Here is a 15875-nt window from a genome sequence, read left to right on the forward strand (position 1 = left end):
AAAAGTTGTGCCTGCGGATGAATACAAATAACCTCAAACCCATACAAAGATACAGAGACAAATAGCATAATTTGAGATGTCAAATTGTTGTAAAGCCCAAGCAATATAGACTGTCTAGATTAAAAGTTTAGGATGGGGAACAGTATACTGAAATTTTAATCAGAGCCTGATATTTAAAGCAAATGAACAACCCCGGCTGAACATGGATCAGATTACAAATGAACAGAACAAAATATCTAATTAGTGATGAAATGATTCGCCAACGTGGTTAAAGAATATAGTTCTTCGGCTTATTGGCTGTAATTCAAATTCGGGTTGCTAACATCCATTTCAGTTCATGATTGGTCTGAAGAAACCAGACACGCCGATATATGGCAAACATGCATTCAGTTAGCACATTGAAAAGTACCCAACGCATCCGTTCAAACATCCCATTCCATATATTTTTCTTTGCGTTTAGGATCTCTAGACAATTATGGTTAAATAGCTTAGCTTCCCATATGAAACACTGCACAGTATTTCAGACTTTGGTTTCTCAGTTCATAAGCATAAAATATTACATATTCACAGAAGTTGTTTTATATACTGTGGATACTGGAAAGTGTATTACATCGATACTCACCTAATGCATTGATTCCCTTCAGAGCAGCCTCGATATCCTGAAGCAATGATCATGAATTTCCGAAATCACTTCACTTCTTCTAGCAGAACTGTTGTTATGGATAAAAGAAATCAAACTTTCCAGCAGGAAACCTGTACTCTCTACGAGACGGACTACTCACTTCCCAGTCGAAAAATCCCGAAGAACTTTCGTAAAAAGGTTCTTCGATTCTAGATTTTTTTTTGTGACAATCTCATCACCAAAGGTTGTAAACTTACAGCACATTATTATGGCGAAACGGACTGAAGGTTAAGTAATCCGAAACCTTTTTCGAGAGGCCAAACCTATTTTAAGCCACTTCAGTAAACAGTGTGATGGTCTTACAAAATGAGATAATATTCATTCGTAAATATCCATTCCACATCCTGCAGAGACGCAGGATGTGGTCTTATCATTACCAGAATTTGGTTTATAAAAAGCCATTTTATCTGGCCGTAACAGGCAATTGGTCCTGTGAGAGACAGGTAATTTCTTTCTTTTCTTTTCTTTCTTTCTTTTTTTTTTTAAATACTTGAAGAAAGGTGGGATGGAATGAGTTATTCGTTATCTTAGTCAAAGGTTAAACTCGAAGAATAAAAATATTCCGATTACGAATTACGAGGCAACTAAGGCTATAATGCTGGCATATTGTGTGTTGAATGTGTTCATCTGGCCAGTTTGTCTGTTTTGGGGAGGAAAAACTAAAGTTTTTCTGGAAGAAAACCCTGCTACCTATTATAAGACCGTCTAATACCTTCATATGAAAAAACCCTTATAAAGTTTACCTAGTTTAGGAAAGAACTCGACAAATTGCTTTGTCGAGAAAGTATATTCCTGCTTTCCATGTAAAACGAGGTTTAGGCTGTAGAGAAATTATTTCATATTGAAGAAAGATATGCTTTTTCCGAGTAAATAATCTGCAGATTACTCATAAATTTATGAGCAATCTGCAGGCAGAATTATTAACTAGAGAATTTTATCAACGCTTGCGAAGTGTGCTTGACAGAATGAGTTTACTTTTACACGGGGACATCACTTTTTCTTTGTTCAATGCCATTTGTTTAATGTGACCAATGATGTATTAATTTGATAAACAACTTATGAAAATAAGTAGTGAAAAAAAAAAATACGACGCAAGTCAGAAAGTATTCACGATATTTTATTTAAATATTTTTTTCCCGATTTGCTTAATACGAGTAACCAAGAACATAAAACTTCGTTGCCATTTTAGGTGATTTACTGAATTATTCGCCTGGACATGGTCGCTGCATATATGGAAGAAGAAGAAGAGCGCGCAATGATGGATTTTTGTGTGCTGAAGACTCAGCAAATGCGGAACTACGTTGATGATTTACGGTATGGTACACTGCAATGGTTAACGTATACAAATGGATACACATACGAATATGTTTCTCCTTATTCTAATGGCGCTGAAGGAGTTGGATGAATTTATCGTTATTTGTCCCAAACACTTATTGCCATTTCTGAATGCGAATTGGCTTGAATACAGTTTGCTGCAGAAAAACACTCCAGCCAAATTGCGCTGCAATTTAGACAAATTTTGCACCTACTATGATATGCCCCTCACAAAAATAGAATCATTTAATGTTATTCCTCTTTGTTTTGTGCTGACCACATTCACGAGGAGAGTCCTGCAAGATAACTGATCAATGAAGGTCATATACCTCACTTAAATAACGGTATTTCATGTTTAAAACTGTGGATGCTTTCTGATAAATATCGTTTGCAATAAAAGAAATTCTTCAATCACTCCGTTTTCGTCATCTCCTTAATGTTGTGTACATTATTCTTGTAGGGCACCCAGGGATATGAACGCCATATTGACCATCTCTTCGACCTGACAGAGTAAGTACATTTGAATCTTTTAAGCGTTAACGTTTGTGAATAAATAAGATGCTTTCACAATACTCATTTTGCCTTATGATCCAACCGCTGGTTGAAATAACGAATTTCTTCTGAAAAATAAATACATAAATAAAATGAAATGCAAGGACATCATGAAATATCAAGATAAGTGTTACTAGTCTTTGATAGAAGCAAGTTTTCGAAGTAAATGACAGAAATGGAGAGATTGCATTTACTTTGAATGCTTCAGAAAGCTCAAAAAGAATAATTTTAAAAAAAATGAAATATATAAAATAGACTTCAAGGAAAGAAGTTCAAAATAGTAAGAGATTAAAAATATTCCATTTATTCAAAAGCTTTGCGAAATGAATATTTAATGTTAAAAAATTGTATTAAATAAAAAATTCCATATTTTCGTCTCATCGATTAATAGCAATGTTAGTCAGCTGCCTCCACTCGTAACGTACCTAAACCACAATTATTGTTCCTTCATTCGCATCTCTAATCTTCGGAGCAGCCTTTCCTCTTCAGTATTTCCAGAAGTTGCATATGTTAGTTATTGACAGTTAACGTCACTGAACGACAAACACCCAGGCGGGGAGTCGAACGCGCAACCCACTGCAGAATAGATACGCTGACCACTCTGCCAACCAGGCCGACTAATCGCACACGAAGTTGTTTAAATTCAAATGCGGATAATTTTCTCTTTTTTGCTCCCAACCTTTCGCAATTTGATAAAATGTACTGTTCCGAGTACACGTAATACTTTTTGTGTCGCGAATATCACGTGCAAACTCTAAACATATTTAAATATTTGAGATCTTTGGATTAAGGGTTAGCTTATATTATATTCTAAAGGCAGCGATGCATAACTGTCGAAACTTAACATGGAAGCTTTATGAAGCTGACTTTAACTATGCATATAAAATAAACCCCGACACTAGCAATCTCCACCTCACCTCATCTGAGGCTTTCACATAAAAAAAAAAAGAACAATCTTTCCAGTATCCTTTGTAGAAAGTTCACCTTTACTATTCTGTACTAGGTTTCTTAATCACAAATGTCAGAACTTATTTGATAATGTTTAGAAACTTTAGCATCATTTAACAACACTGTCCAAAAAATAATGTTATTATGTCTTTAAATACTGTGCTACGTATTTCACTTAAATCATTATTGTTAAATTTTCCTTGCTTTTTATGTCAGTATGCCTTGCTTATGAGAAAAAGGCTCAGGAAAAACCGTGAAAGGATTCACTCACCTCATTTTATGAATTATCCTAGTTCAAAGTGGTCAAACATAAATATTTGTTGCTGGGCAGAATCATCATCTCTACCACGTGCATTTTTTTTGGGGGGGGAGGGAATTACATAGTCCTGTTTTCATAATAATCATAGTGAATGAGACACATTTTATTTATTTTTGCTTGTGTTAAACAAAGAACTATACTCATTATACGGATTTTTCATTTTTCGGATAATAAAATAGTAGCGTGAATTTTCTCATACAGAGCTTTGTATGAAGTAATTCTGCAGAGAAGAGAAAAAATAAGCATCAAGGGAAAAAAAAAAAAAATAGATTTCTACGTTAGATTTCACTATGGCAGATCTTAATGGATAATGTTTACGATGTTATAGGATAATATACCTACATACATGATCAGCAAGCTAATACTTTCACGGCACAAATTACAGGAAGTTTCGAGCTGGTATTACCAGACCGTGGAGGTAGTATATTAAAAAGTCTCTTTATACAGAATTGCAAGTGTACTCTCTTGTAAGATAATACTGGGGCATGTTGTTATTGTGTAAACATCATCTCAGAGTGTTATTTAAGTCAGTTGTTTCTTATATCCCCGTCTAATATCGACAGCATAAGCGGAGAACCATGAACACACATAAAAATCCAGTAATTATACCGCTAATCTTCATAATGGTGAAATCCAGTTCCCGTTTTTTTGCTACTTTGGTTTAGCACTGTCTTCTGTATAATCCTAAAGACTATCGGTGCCATTTGGCTGTAATGGTAGTTCAGTTATGGTTTTGCAATATTTAGAAATACTGAACATAATTTTGATAGAAATATTTAAGATTTACGCGGTATCGAATACCAAAATCAGTTTAAATAGCAAATATATAAAACATTATACTTTTTAAATTATAAATCATAATTTATACTTTTTAAAACTTTTACTGTTTAAATAAAACCAACATTTCTTTTCAACAACTTGCCTAATGTTAATAATACAAAGAATCTTTATATTATTGTACCAATAAAATATAAACCAAACCAAACCAATATTATTTAAAATGAATTTTTGCTTATCAGCTAATCTGCGGAGGGGTTCATATTTGCTTTGTGCAAATAAAACAAACTCTTGCTAAAAGTCCTTTCATTTGTTGACATTGCATTTTATTGCATATTTATTGATCTATTAGGCTAATTCATAAACGTCTGGAATGATGTCTGTCCTCAATTACATTGAATCTAACAGAGTTTAATAATGCTTTAAAAACTCATCTCTTTACTAAGAGATGAGTTTTTTACATTTTTAATCATCTCCACTGAGATGATTAAAAATGTAATACAATTTTAAACATCTCATAAATATTAAATTTAATACAAAAAAGTCATCTTAGAACTGAAATGAACTAAGTTCAGTCTTCCCGTATTTTTTTCTACTGCATACGAATTGCACGTGAGTTAGGAAATTTTGATTTTTTCAATGGAGACTATATTGTTGACAATTTTACTCAATCAGATACAATATTGAGTTCTTTTGTTGTTGTTGTTGTTGTTGAATACATGATTTTCTGATGAAAATCCTATACATTACCAGCAGTGGCGGCGTGGCTTGAAATCGTGGGGGGTGTTTTGTTTCATGAAAAAGTATTGTTTATTATCGATAAAATTACTTAAAAATAAAATCCATTATCATAACCTCAATAATGTTCTAAAATAAAAACTATAACAAATGTTATGTCTTTAATTGTAATGTCCAAATATTTAAGGAGACAGAGTAAACACGATAAGCACTACAAACACTCTACTACTGGCGCAAACTGCATATAAACAACAGTGGAACTGCGCGACGAACAGTGCCACATTACGCTAATAGCTCGCATCTCACTATGACATGCATATGCTTGCGCGTGTAGCAATATGACACTGTGGAAAACACAGTGCTGCTAGCGTCCTTCGCCCTCCTAAGCGCTACAAGATGGATTTTTATTAATTTTTTTACAAAATAAGAGAATTGTATAGGATTGTTGATGATAAAATTAAATATTACAATCGAATATGAATAAATTAATAAATATATAATTTTTCTCGATATTTATATATCGAGAAAAATTGGCGGTGCTGCAGTTTCGCAGTGCCTATGCACGAGCCGCCCCTGAATGCCAGCAATCAATCAAGAGGAAAAATATTTGTTTGATTTTGCTCATCAAATAATTGGATGAAAATTTCTAATCTGGTTCTATCTGAAAATTATGTGAACAATCACCACTTCTTGATTGATCATTAACGGTCAGTTTAGAACATCTAGTAAAATGAGCCATTTGTTCATATTTCAGATATATATCAACATCGTATAGAAAGCGATTTCATTAAGATCGATATACTTGCATACTGCTCACCAATAACCGAATCAATAGTGAGTATCATTTTTAAAATCGCATTATCTCTTGAAGAACAAGCTTGTTATCGCTTCTCTCCAGACTTGGAAGATGTACTAATCTCTCGTCATCTCTCATCAACCCTGAACCATAAAGTAGTTCTAAGACACCGTTAAGTGTGTGCCCTCGAAGTATTTACTCAAGTATGCATTACACGAACGAACAGATAATGATCCTAAAACAGCCACAGGCAACACCAGCAAACATTACTAATCTTTAAAACACCGTGCAGTGTAATGTGATTGTACGCCAGATCGAATCATTTCCAAATATTCAGATACAATTACAGTCTAGAATACGTTTAGACAATTAACTCAGTTAATTAGCTAATACACATATTTTGGATAATATATTCGTTCTTAATTTATTTAGGTACATGGTTAGGAAAATTAAAGAGAGGAAGGAGCGTTTCTATCTAATTTGGGAAGAAGTAAGTATCAATTTCACTCTAAAATTGATGTAATTTAATGAAATCTGAATATATATATATAGATATATTCATTGTGGATACACATGCGTATATATATGCGTGTGTGTGCGCGCGTATCCACACACAAACACAGTTAATAAGACTACTTATGGATTACATTAATATATATTAATATATTAATTAACTTATTATATTATATATTATATAATATATTATATTAACTTACCTCTTCCTTACACAAGTTTATTACATCATTTCTAAGCTGCTTCGAAGCCACAGAGAAATATCTGTGTAATGTAACATAGTGCCGTTAAAATTAGAAGAGTACAATAAGAAACCTTACTGGTTACTGTTTAGTGCCAGCTTCATAAATGCAGTGATAGTTTCAGCGAAGCGCATCAAATGCTGTAGCTGATTAAATGTTGATTAGATGTTGCAATATTTTCTATACAGGCTAGGCCCTGTCGTCCGGTGCGACGGAGCTCTTACTTAGTGCAGCAACGAAGACATTGCGATATTCACCCTTCATTTGAAAAAAAGCTTTGATTCTCGTAGGATGCCAGGAAGTTTTATAAGGTCATTTCAACTGAATGTTAGTTAACCGGTCTCATGCGGACGGCAGGGTTCTGGAAACTCGGATATTTCATTCCACAAACAAGCAAACGAGAATTTAATATGTTCTTCTGAAAAGCAAGCATTTCAGAAGAACGTATTAATATCGAGATACTCTTAACTATCAGTTAAGAGACATAATACAATGGTCTCATCATTTCATAGGACTGTTTTACTATACGAAACAGATGATAGGCAATTTGAGGAAGCAATTTGAGGATATGTGTGTGTGTGTGTGTATGTGTGTGTGTGTGTGTGTGTGTGTGTGTGTGTGTGTGTGTGTGTGTGTGTGTGTGTGTGTGTGTGTGTGTGTGTGTGTGAGAGAGAGAGAGAGCGAGAGAGAGAGAGAGAGAGAATGGTCATAATCATACAGCACAATAAAAATATTCAAAGTTCATCTACAACAAGTAGCCTAACTATCTTATCATGTACTATACTTACATATACTATAGGTTGAACAAACCTTTCGTGTAGTCGATCATAAACACACACACACACACACACACACACACACACACACACACACACACACACACACACACACACACACACACACACACACACACACACACTTACATCTAAATCCTGCATACACAGGTCTCCCGTGTATGCAGGCCTTATATTTACTTAGCTGAATGCTTTTAGTCCTGACAAGCTATAAAGATACTTGTTTTAAGCTCTCATGCATTGTATCTAAACTTATTACTAAAAAAAAAAAAATTGCAATCACTCCAGTTAGCTACAGTTATGTTTCTTTAACGCCTCCTATGAATAATTGGGCAACGGCGATCCCGAAATTTCCGAACTGTTTTGTACGAGTATCATATTTTAATTTTTACTGTGCAGCGTAATAACTAACTATATGTATACCAAATTGAATAATTTGCTAATGTTTGCAAATTGACTTATAAATCGTTTATATTTAAACGATCTCATCTAAGAACTTTCAATTCACTAATTCACACTTGAGACATATATAGCCAAAGTTTTCAAAAATACCTGATAAGCGAAATGCAAGATTTCGAGGTTTCAAGAACCTCGAAATCAAGAACCTCGAAATTCAAGGCCACCCCTGACACTAATCTTGAAACCAACCTCCTCTCGGACCACTTTTAATTGATATCAAGACGCTGCGTATAGTTCCTGAGCTGATCCGGCCACAAGCACTCTTAGCGTATCAGACGAACTTGTTTCCCCAAGGAAAATCGTGCAAAGACATCTTCACCAGCCTGCGAAGGTACAGAATCTGTCGAAATGTTCGTGTAAAATGACACCAGAATAAGCTTCATGGTGGAGCGATGTCTGTAGGGAAATAACCAATTCTTTCCCGAATACTTCAGAAACAAATAATTTCTAATGATTTGGTAAAATAGGTTTCAGCAATCTGAACGAAATAACTCAGTGAAGCAGTTCTAGTCCCGATGAGAGTACGATTCCAGAATGTCTTATTGTGGATTGATGCAATTTTGGTCTCCTTTTAGGTTAGTTTGGAAGGCGTTGCAATCGGTGCGTTCTTCTATTCTTAACGACTGTAGTCAATTTATTCTATTCTGCATAACAACTACTTGGGATCTTTCAGTCGAAAATGGAGGGCTTCTCAAAGGGAACAATGGCTGTACAGACTGTAACCAGTGCTTCCTAAACTTATGGATGTAAAGGTCCTTTTGGAAAAGTTAAAATATTTCACTGCCCCGCTCGAAAAAAAAATCGTAATACATACATTATTATATTATTTATTGTATTTATATTCAATACAAAACATACACAGCGAATATTGCAAATATTACATTTTTAGCATCTTACATACATTTGACATGGCACATTATCTCATAATTTTATTTAGATATATTGTTATTGTACATTTGCAGTACAAGCACATGAAACGTAAAACGATTAGTAATAAAGAAAGAATTAAAAACATAAAAGAAGTTTAATAACAATTTAATGTGAGGGATGTGCTTCAATACTGCTACACAAGAAGTCAATATCGGGTGAAATATTTGCCTTAAAACATTTAAAATTTGTTTTCATTATTTCACTTCCCCAACAAAACTGACGGCCCCCAAAGGAGGCCGCGGCCCACAGTTTGGTAAGCGCTGCTGTAAACAACAGTTTGAAAGGGAAAAAAAATCTTTCGCAAATTGAAGATGAATATGAAGCTTCTCTTTTATTCAGCAAAAATTTCATAAATACTATCTTATTATATAAATCGTTATGATTGATGGCCCACCTTTTTTTCGGAGAAGCCGCATTTCCTAACACTGTGGAAGCCGAAACTATATTTATTTTTATATATTCTAATCTTCTAAATAGAGTGCTCGAAATGTTTCCTGAAAGAGATACAACTTAGAGCATGGTGGTTTATATCATCAGCTAATGATTTTCAGTATTGATTTTACGAAATGTTAATAAGTGACTGTAATCTTAAATATTAAAAATTAAACTTTCTTTCATTTTTTCCTTCTACAATAATTCTGTTAGTATAACAACTTGATTCTTGTTATATGCATGAATGTTTTCATTTTTTACATAGCCTGAATGCACCAATGTCTGCTTCTGGTATGTTCCACCGAGTCTTCGTAAGATGCCTCATGGAGTTGAGAGAGAGAAGAAGCTGGGAGTAGTAAGTAGAGAAATATTAATATGGAAATAAAAATAATTCTGTTCATGTGTTATTATCACGTGTCCACTTATTTCTCTGTCTTCATCTGACGAATCTAATCTTCAGTTGGATTTCCATTAGTCAGATGAAAACCACCTCTCATCATCATCATCATCATCGTCAAATTCCTGACATATGCCATCAGGGGGTGCACGGGGTCTTTATGAGTACTACATGAAAAGTGACATCATTACTAATTTCCTATCTACAATTTTTCTCCAAATCAGTCTATTATCTGTCAAGACTCCAATATTACAGATCTTATATTTCTATCTTCTAAGGCACTTTTTTACTGTTTCAATCCATCTACATCTTGGTCTTCCTCTGAATCTTTTTCCTGCCAACCTGGCAGGTAGCTTTTGCTAATCTTTCCTCTCCCATTCTGTTTAAGTGACCATACCACCTGAGATTAGCTCTGCTAACGCATTCCTGGATGCTGACAATGTCAAGTTCTTTCCTAATATCCTCATTTTTAATGTGATTTCCATTGATGCCATCTGTTCACGCTCCTAATCTTTCTCCGGACTTTCATTTCGATGGTCTCTAGTTTTTGATCAAGATATTTTGATTTCTAACCAAGTTCTCAGATCCATAAATTAAAATTGGTTTGAAAACTGTCTTCTATACAGCCAGTTTGTTTTTGACTAATCTCTTCTCTTATTCCATCTACATTTATTCAAGTGACTTCCTACCATACTAGCTCTGCTGATTCTGCTGTCCTAAATTTAATTTGTCATCTTCACTAAAAATTGTGCTTAAATAGCTGAAATATTTTACTTGTTCTATATGTTCACTATTCAGGATGCAATGTTAATGTCTTCAATTTCTGCTTATTTTCATTGTCTTTGTTCCATAACTCAAAATTATGGTGCAGATTATTTTTTTTGTCTTTAAATTTTACTAGGTGCCCAGAGTTGCCCCACTTCAACTTTTTCAATCAATTTGAGGACCAGATAGGCCTGTAATATAGCATCGTTTTTCTTCAATATTACACACACACACACACACACACACACACACAATGTGTGTGTGTGTGTGTGTGTGTGTGTGTATTTCTTGGAAAGAAGAGTTAATACACACTCACGTGGACAGCGTACGTCTAGTCACATAGCGATTCACGTGCTTGTATCTGGTATAAATTGAATTAACTGCTCCCAGGTCAGTGCAACTGTGTCTCGGTGAATGGATGCAAGAAGGGAAATGACAGAGTTTGTAAGAGACGTTGTGATACGATGCTATATTGCAGGCCTATCTGGTCCGCAAATTGTTGACAAATTGGGCCATTGCATATCAACAATCAGTGATACCACACCGAGATGGAAGCGCAGGGAATCAACTGCAAGTGTTTCCTGCAGTGGACGATCATTACACTTATCGAACGTGAACGGAGGGTGCTACAAAGGATAATATGTAAAAACTGCCATTCGTTGGCTGGCACGTTGAATATGAAGTTCCCGGCATCGATTAAAACTCTAATTTGCACAAAAACATTCAGAACTGAGGCTCTCAAAATGGGTTTCCATGGTAGGACCACAATATGCAAGCCCTACCTTATCCGAACCAACATGTAGCGTCCTCTTCGGTGGGGCAAAGTGCGTGAACTACAGTGGAACGTGGAAGCTTGGACAGCTGTTTTATAGAGCGACGAATCACGCTACACTCTCTAACGAGCACAGGTGGACGGCTGTGGCGGATACCTGGAGAACGACTCTTTGCACAGTGCATAACCCCAACTATAAAATTCGGCGGTGGCGGTCTGATGATATGATCCTACTTTTCTTGGTTTCGCCTCTCACCTCTGTTTGTGGTGCCGCGAACAATGAACTCCGAAGGGTATTACTGAACATTATGGCCGATGAAATGCTTCCAACTTTGCGGCGTTGTTTCGGAAATGACCATTGTCTTTTTCAGCAAGACAATGCACCGTGCCATAAGGATGTTACTGTAACTGCGTGTTTTTTTTTTCTACACGAGCGTCACCACACTTGACTGGCCTCCACAGAGCGCTGATCTCAATTATGTTGAACATCTGTTGGATGAACTGGAGTTGGGTGAGGTCAAGGGACGTTCGCCCCGTAACCCAGGATCTCATTATATGCCTACAGGAAGAATGGCCCAAAATTCCTGCTGATCCGTACGCTTGTGGCAAGTATGCTCCGTGTGATTACTGCATTCATCGCCGCGAAAGGGACTTCTGCATCTTATCAAGCTGGTCAGCATGGCTGTTTGTTCTACACACTACAATGACCGTTGACTAATTAATGTTATATATATATAGATAACATTAATTAACGCTTTTGTAGTCAGATGTCTAATTTAATTTTTGAGGCATTTTAATTACTAAATACTTATTTTCATCGTCCCTTGGCATATTCTAAGCTTTTCTTCTTTTTTTCTTTTCTCATCTCTCTTCTCTTCTCTTCTCTTCTCTTCTCGTCCGTTTTCAATTCTCTTTTTTTCCACTTCTCTTTTCTATTTCATTTTGTTCTTTCCTTCTTTCTTCTCTTGAAGAGAAAAGAGAAGAAAACAGAACAAAGAAAAGTTTTCTTCCTTTCTCGTTTCTCTTATTTTCTTTTCTCTCTTCTGTTTTCACTTCTTTACCTTTCTCTATTATCTTTTATTTTCTCTTTTCTTTTCTCTTCTGTGTTTCTTCTCTTTTCTCTTTTGTTTTTCTCTTCTCTTCTCTCTCTCTCTCTCCTCTTCTCACTTCTCCTTGCCCTTTCTCTATTATCTTTTTTCCTCTCTTCTCTTTTATTTATTTTTCTCTTGTTTTCTTCTCTTTTCTGTTTTTCCTTTCTCTTTCTCTCTTCGGGTTTCTCTTTTTTGTTCTCTTTTCTCTTTCTTTCTTGTTTTTTATTTTTTTTCTTATCTTTTTACTTTCTCTTTCATTTTTGCCTTTCTCGTTTCTTATCTATTTACTTTTCTTTTAGTAAATAGATGAGATTTCTCCGTTCTCTTTTCCTTTTTCTTTTGTTTTCTGTTTTCTCTTCTCCTTTCTCTTTTATATTTTCTTTTCTTCTCTTATAGTTTACCCACTCTTTTCTCTTCTCTTGTCTTTTCACTTCTCTTTTCTGTTTTTTTTCTCTTTTCTCTTCTCTTTTCTCTTCAAGGACACTGTATCTCCTTGAGCACTGTATCTTAACGTAGGCAATATAATAGCAAAATCAATCAAATTCTTTTTTATTATCCAACCAATATTTAGAGACCAATAGTTATTCCGTGCTTTTTTTTATTCTGGTCTGCGTTTATATCTTGTTTGCTGTTGAAGAATATTATTTGGCTCAAAAAAGTGTGTTCTGATAATTAATCAACGCTGATGCCATTTAGTGGAGTGGAATGTTTTGAGCTTTTTTAATAACGACTTTGCTTTTGTCAAATTTTAGTGCAGCCACTGCGCTTGTGGTTGTTCTTTTAATTCGATCATCATCCCTAATTTCTGTATGCTAATTATTCTACCGAGAAAATGAAAATGACGTGTGCAAATCAAAATCGAATCAATGTTCAAAGTTTTGCGTACCCAATTGTAATTGAATATACTTTAAGAATTCCTTTATTAATCGGAAAGAAATTTCTTTTTTTTTTACTTTGCAAACGGCTAGTTGGCTATTCCTATAAATAACATTAAATGCATTTTTAGACTTATGTGTTAGTTATGCATATCACTGTGTTGGTTTAATGGCTTATCGTATACAATAGTTAATGACAAATTCTTATTATCAATGTTTATCTCCAGTAGTTGAGACATACATTCTCGAGGTTGAAGCACTCACAGAGTGATTCCAAGGGTGCATAATGCAGAAATGAGTAATAGAGCGATGTATTCAAGCTAATGACCTTATGGCCTGACTTTATTTCGGGTGTGATGAAAGGAGACTGGGTTTTGTTCTTTTTGGCGGAAGTTGACGATCTTCTGCCAAATTTTTGATATTTTCCTACAGCTAAATTTTTTGAAATTAGAAATGTTCTCTATAGTTCTATGCTGATTCTCAGAATAATCATTCACTTCTGATGCATTGCCTTTTTAAGGTGGCGGCTTTCTTCATCTTACTCCACAAAGTACGACTAACACATATTTTGCTAGGTCGTCCGTTTGTTCTGTATTGATGCAAGAATATGTACTTTTGGTACTGTTTTGATCTTCAAGTTTTATCAAATATAATATTAATGCATTTTTCATTGCACTTTATTAGATGACACAAATTTATTAGTATATGATGATACTTTATTAGATGATACAAAGTCATCCGAATCACATTGAAATGGAGACAACTCTTAATCAGTGCCAAATATCTTTTTTTGTTTGTTTGTTATTTGGATACTTTCTGAAACATCTAATGTTAATCTAGTGCTTTTAGAGTATCATATTTAATTCATGTTCATCCAGGAATATGTATTATTTAAAAGGAGGGGGACATCGATACTGTCCTCAGCAAGCTTTAAAAAAAATTGAGCGAATCGCAATTGAAAAAAGATTTTATTCATAAAAATATAATTGAGCATAGTTTAGCATAATTATTTCTTGATAACTACTTCAATTCATCACATTTTACACTTATGATCTGTATCATTTATTCGATGAAACTATTATAGATATAGTTTTATTGAATAAATATGACCGTGTATTTATATTATCGTTTCTTTCCCTTTAGATTACAGCTTTACTGAAAGGTAGGATGATGGATGCTGGAACTTTGATGGTGGGCTACCAGCCTTTGGGAGACAAGCCTAACTTTTTCAGAAACATTATCTCTAATCCAGGAGTACGGGAAGAAGACGTTGATTTTCTTCTGGATGAAATGGAACGCCTTGGTCATGACCTGTAGGCTTTTCATCGTTGTTGTAAAGTTTGGAGTGATTTACCAACATGTTGTCGGTATGGGTTGCCTGCCGTGTGTCCGTGTTCGTGCCTAGGGTAGTAAACATTTGGTTTTTAACGATGTTCTTCATGTGGTGACTTCCAGAAAGTCACACAACAAAATCCAGTGTCTTCCAAGTAGAAAGCACAATGCCAGCTGAGTTCTGGTACAGATAGATCGGTGTGTGTGTGTGTGTGCGCGCGTGTGTGTGTGTGTGCGCGCGCGTGTTAATTATTCTTAGAGAGTGCAATAAATCAAATGTATATTAGAGAGAATTATAACGTCACAAGGTTATTTCTTATTGTTATAGAGTTATTGTTGGAGTATTAAATGGAGATTATATTAGTTATATATATTATGTATATATATATATATATATATAACGATAGTGAGATTCACATCTAGTCAGTTTACAAAAACAGGGACAATGGTATGCATCAACAGTAGAGACATTTGCAGGAGAAAACAATTCTCCTATAACGTTAGTTCCAGTTTCAATTCCTCGTGAGGTTTGAAATAGGTAAGGTGATTTCGACTTAGAGTAAACTCTTTCTTTTAGTTTGAAGTGAACTGTAAGTACTGTGGTATTACCATCTAGATATTATGATGTGCACATTACATGTCTAATCACTGGATGTTTAACTGGAGATTTTTAACTACTAAAGTGTAATTAAAGTTTGAGGTTTTTGAGTTGCCTTGTTTTCTGTACCGTTGTTTAGATATGTTTCGAAGACTATTTTTGGGGAGAAGAATATCTAGAAGATCACGTTTTCAATTTGTATCTTAACTCCAGTCCACAAAGAGGAATGTATATTTACTAGCAAACGAAATGCAAACCCATAAAGAGCCACCACCTTCTGATGGTAGGTGGAGTCGTATTTTTTGTAGTAATTACAGAGTTTAGTGTTTCCACCTACTCTGGAAAAAACACCAGAAGGGGAATACAAAAGAGAGCACAGAAGTAGTCGTCTGTTGATGTTTCATGAGAAACATCTTAGTAAACGTCGCCCAAGAATGATGTCCCTTCCAAGGTGCTTTGATATATGGAATATATTTTTGTTTTATGAAAATATTAAAACAGAGCTATTGAACTAAAGGAGTAACCCCGACAATTAATGTGATAAACTCT

The 15875-nt window shown here is 34.8% G+C and overlaps 1 protein-coding gene across 1 annotated transcript in view; it reads left to right on the plus strand.

Moving 5' to 3' along the window:
- Gad1 (glutamate decarboxylase) overlaps positions 1-14713 on the plus strand; it is an 84126-nt gene extending 69413 nt beyond the window's left edge. Inside the window, exons 10-13 of the mRNA XM_090399232.1 lie at positions 2457-2506; positions 6559-6616; positions 9762-9851; positions 14540-14713. Coding sequence (XP_090255358.1) covers positions 2457-2506; positions 6559-6616; positions 9762-9851; positions 14540-14713 — 372 coding nt within the window. The remainder of the gene's footprint in view (positions 1-2456; positions 2507-6558; positions 6617-9761; positions 9852-14539) is intronic.
- Positions 14714-15875: the final 1162 nt, after the last annotated feature.

This window comes from Typopeltis vanoorti, chromosome 10 (assembly GCF_054136105.1).
Source record: "Typopeltis vanoorti isolate ZY-2024b chromosome 10, IOZ_Tvanoo_1.0, whole genome shotgun sequence".
Classification (NCBI taxonomy): domain Eukaryota; kingdom Metazoa; phylum Arthropoda; class Arachnida; order Uropygi; family Thelyphonidae; genus Typopeltis; species Typopeltis vanoorti.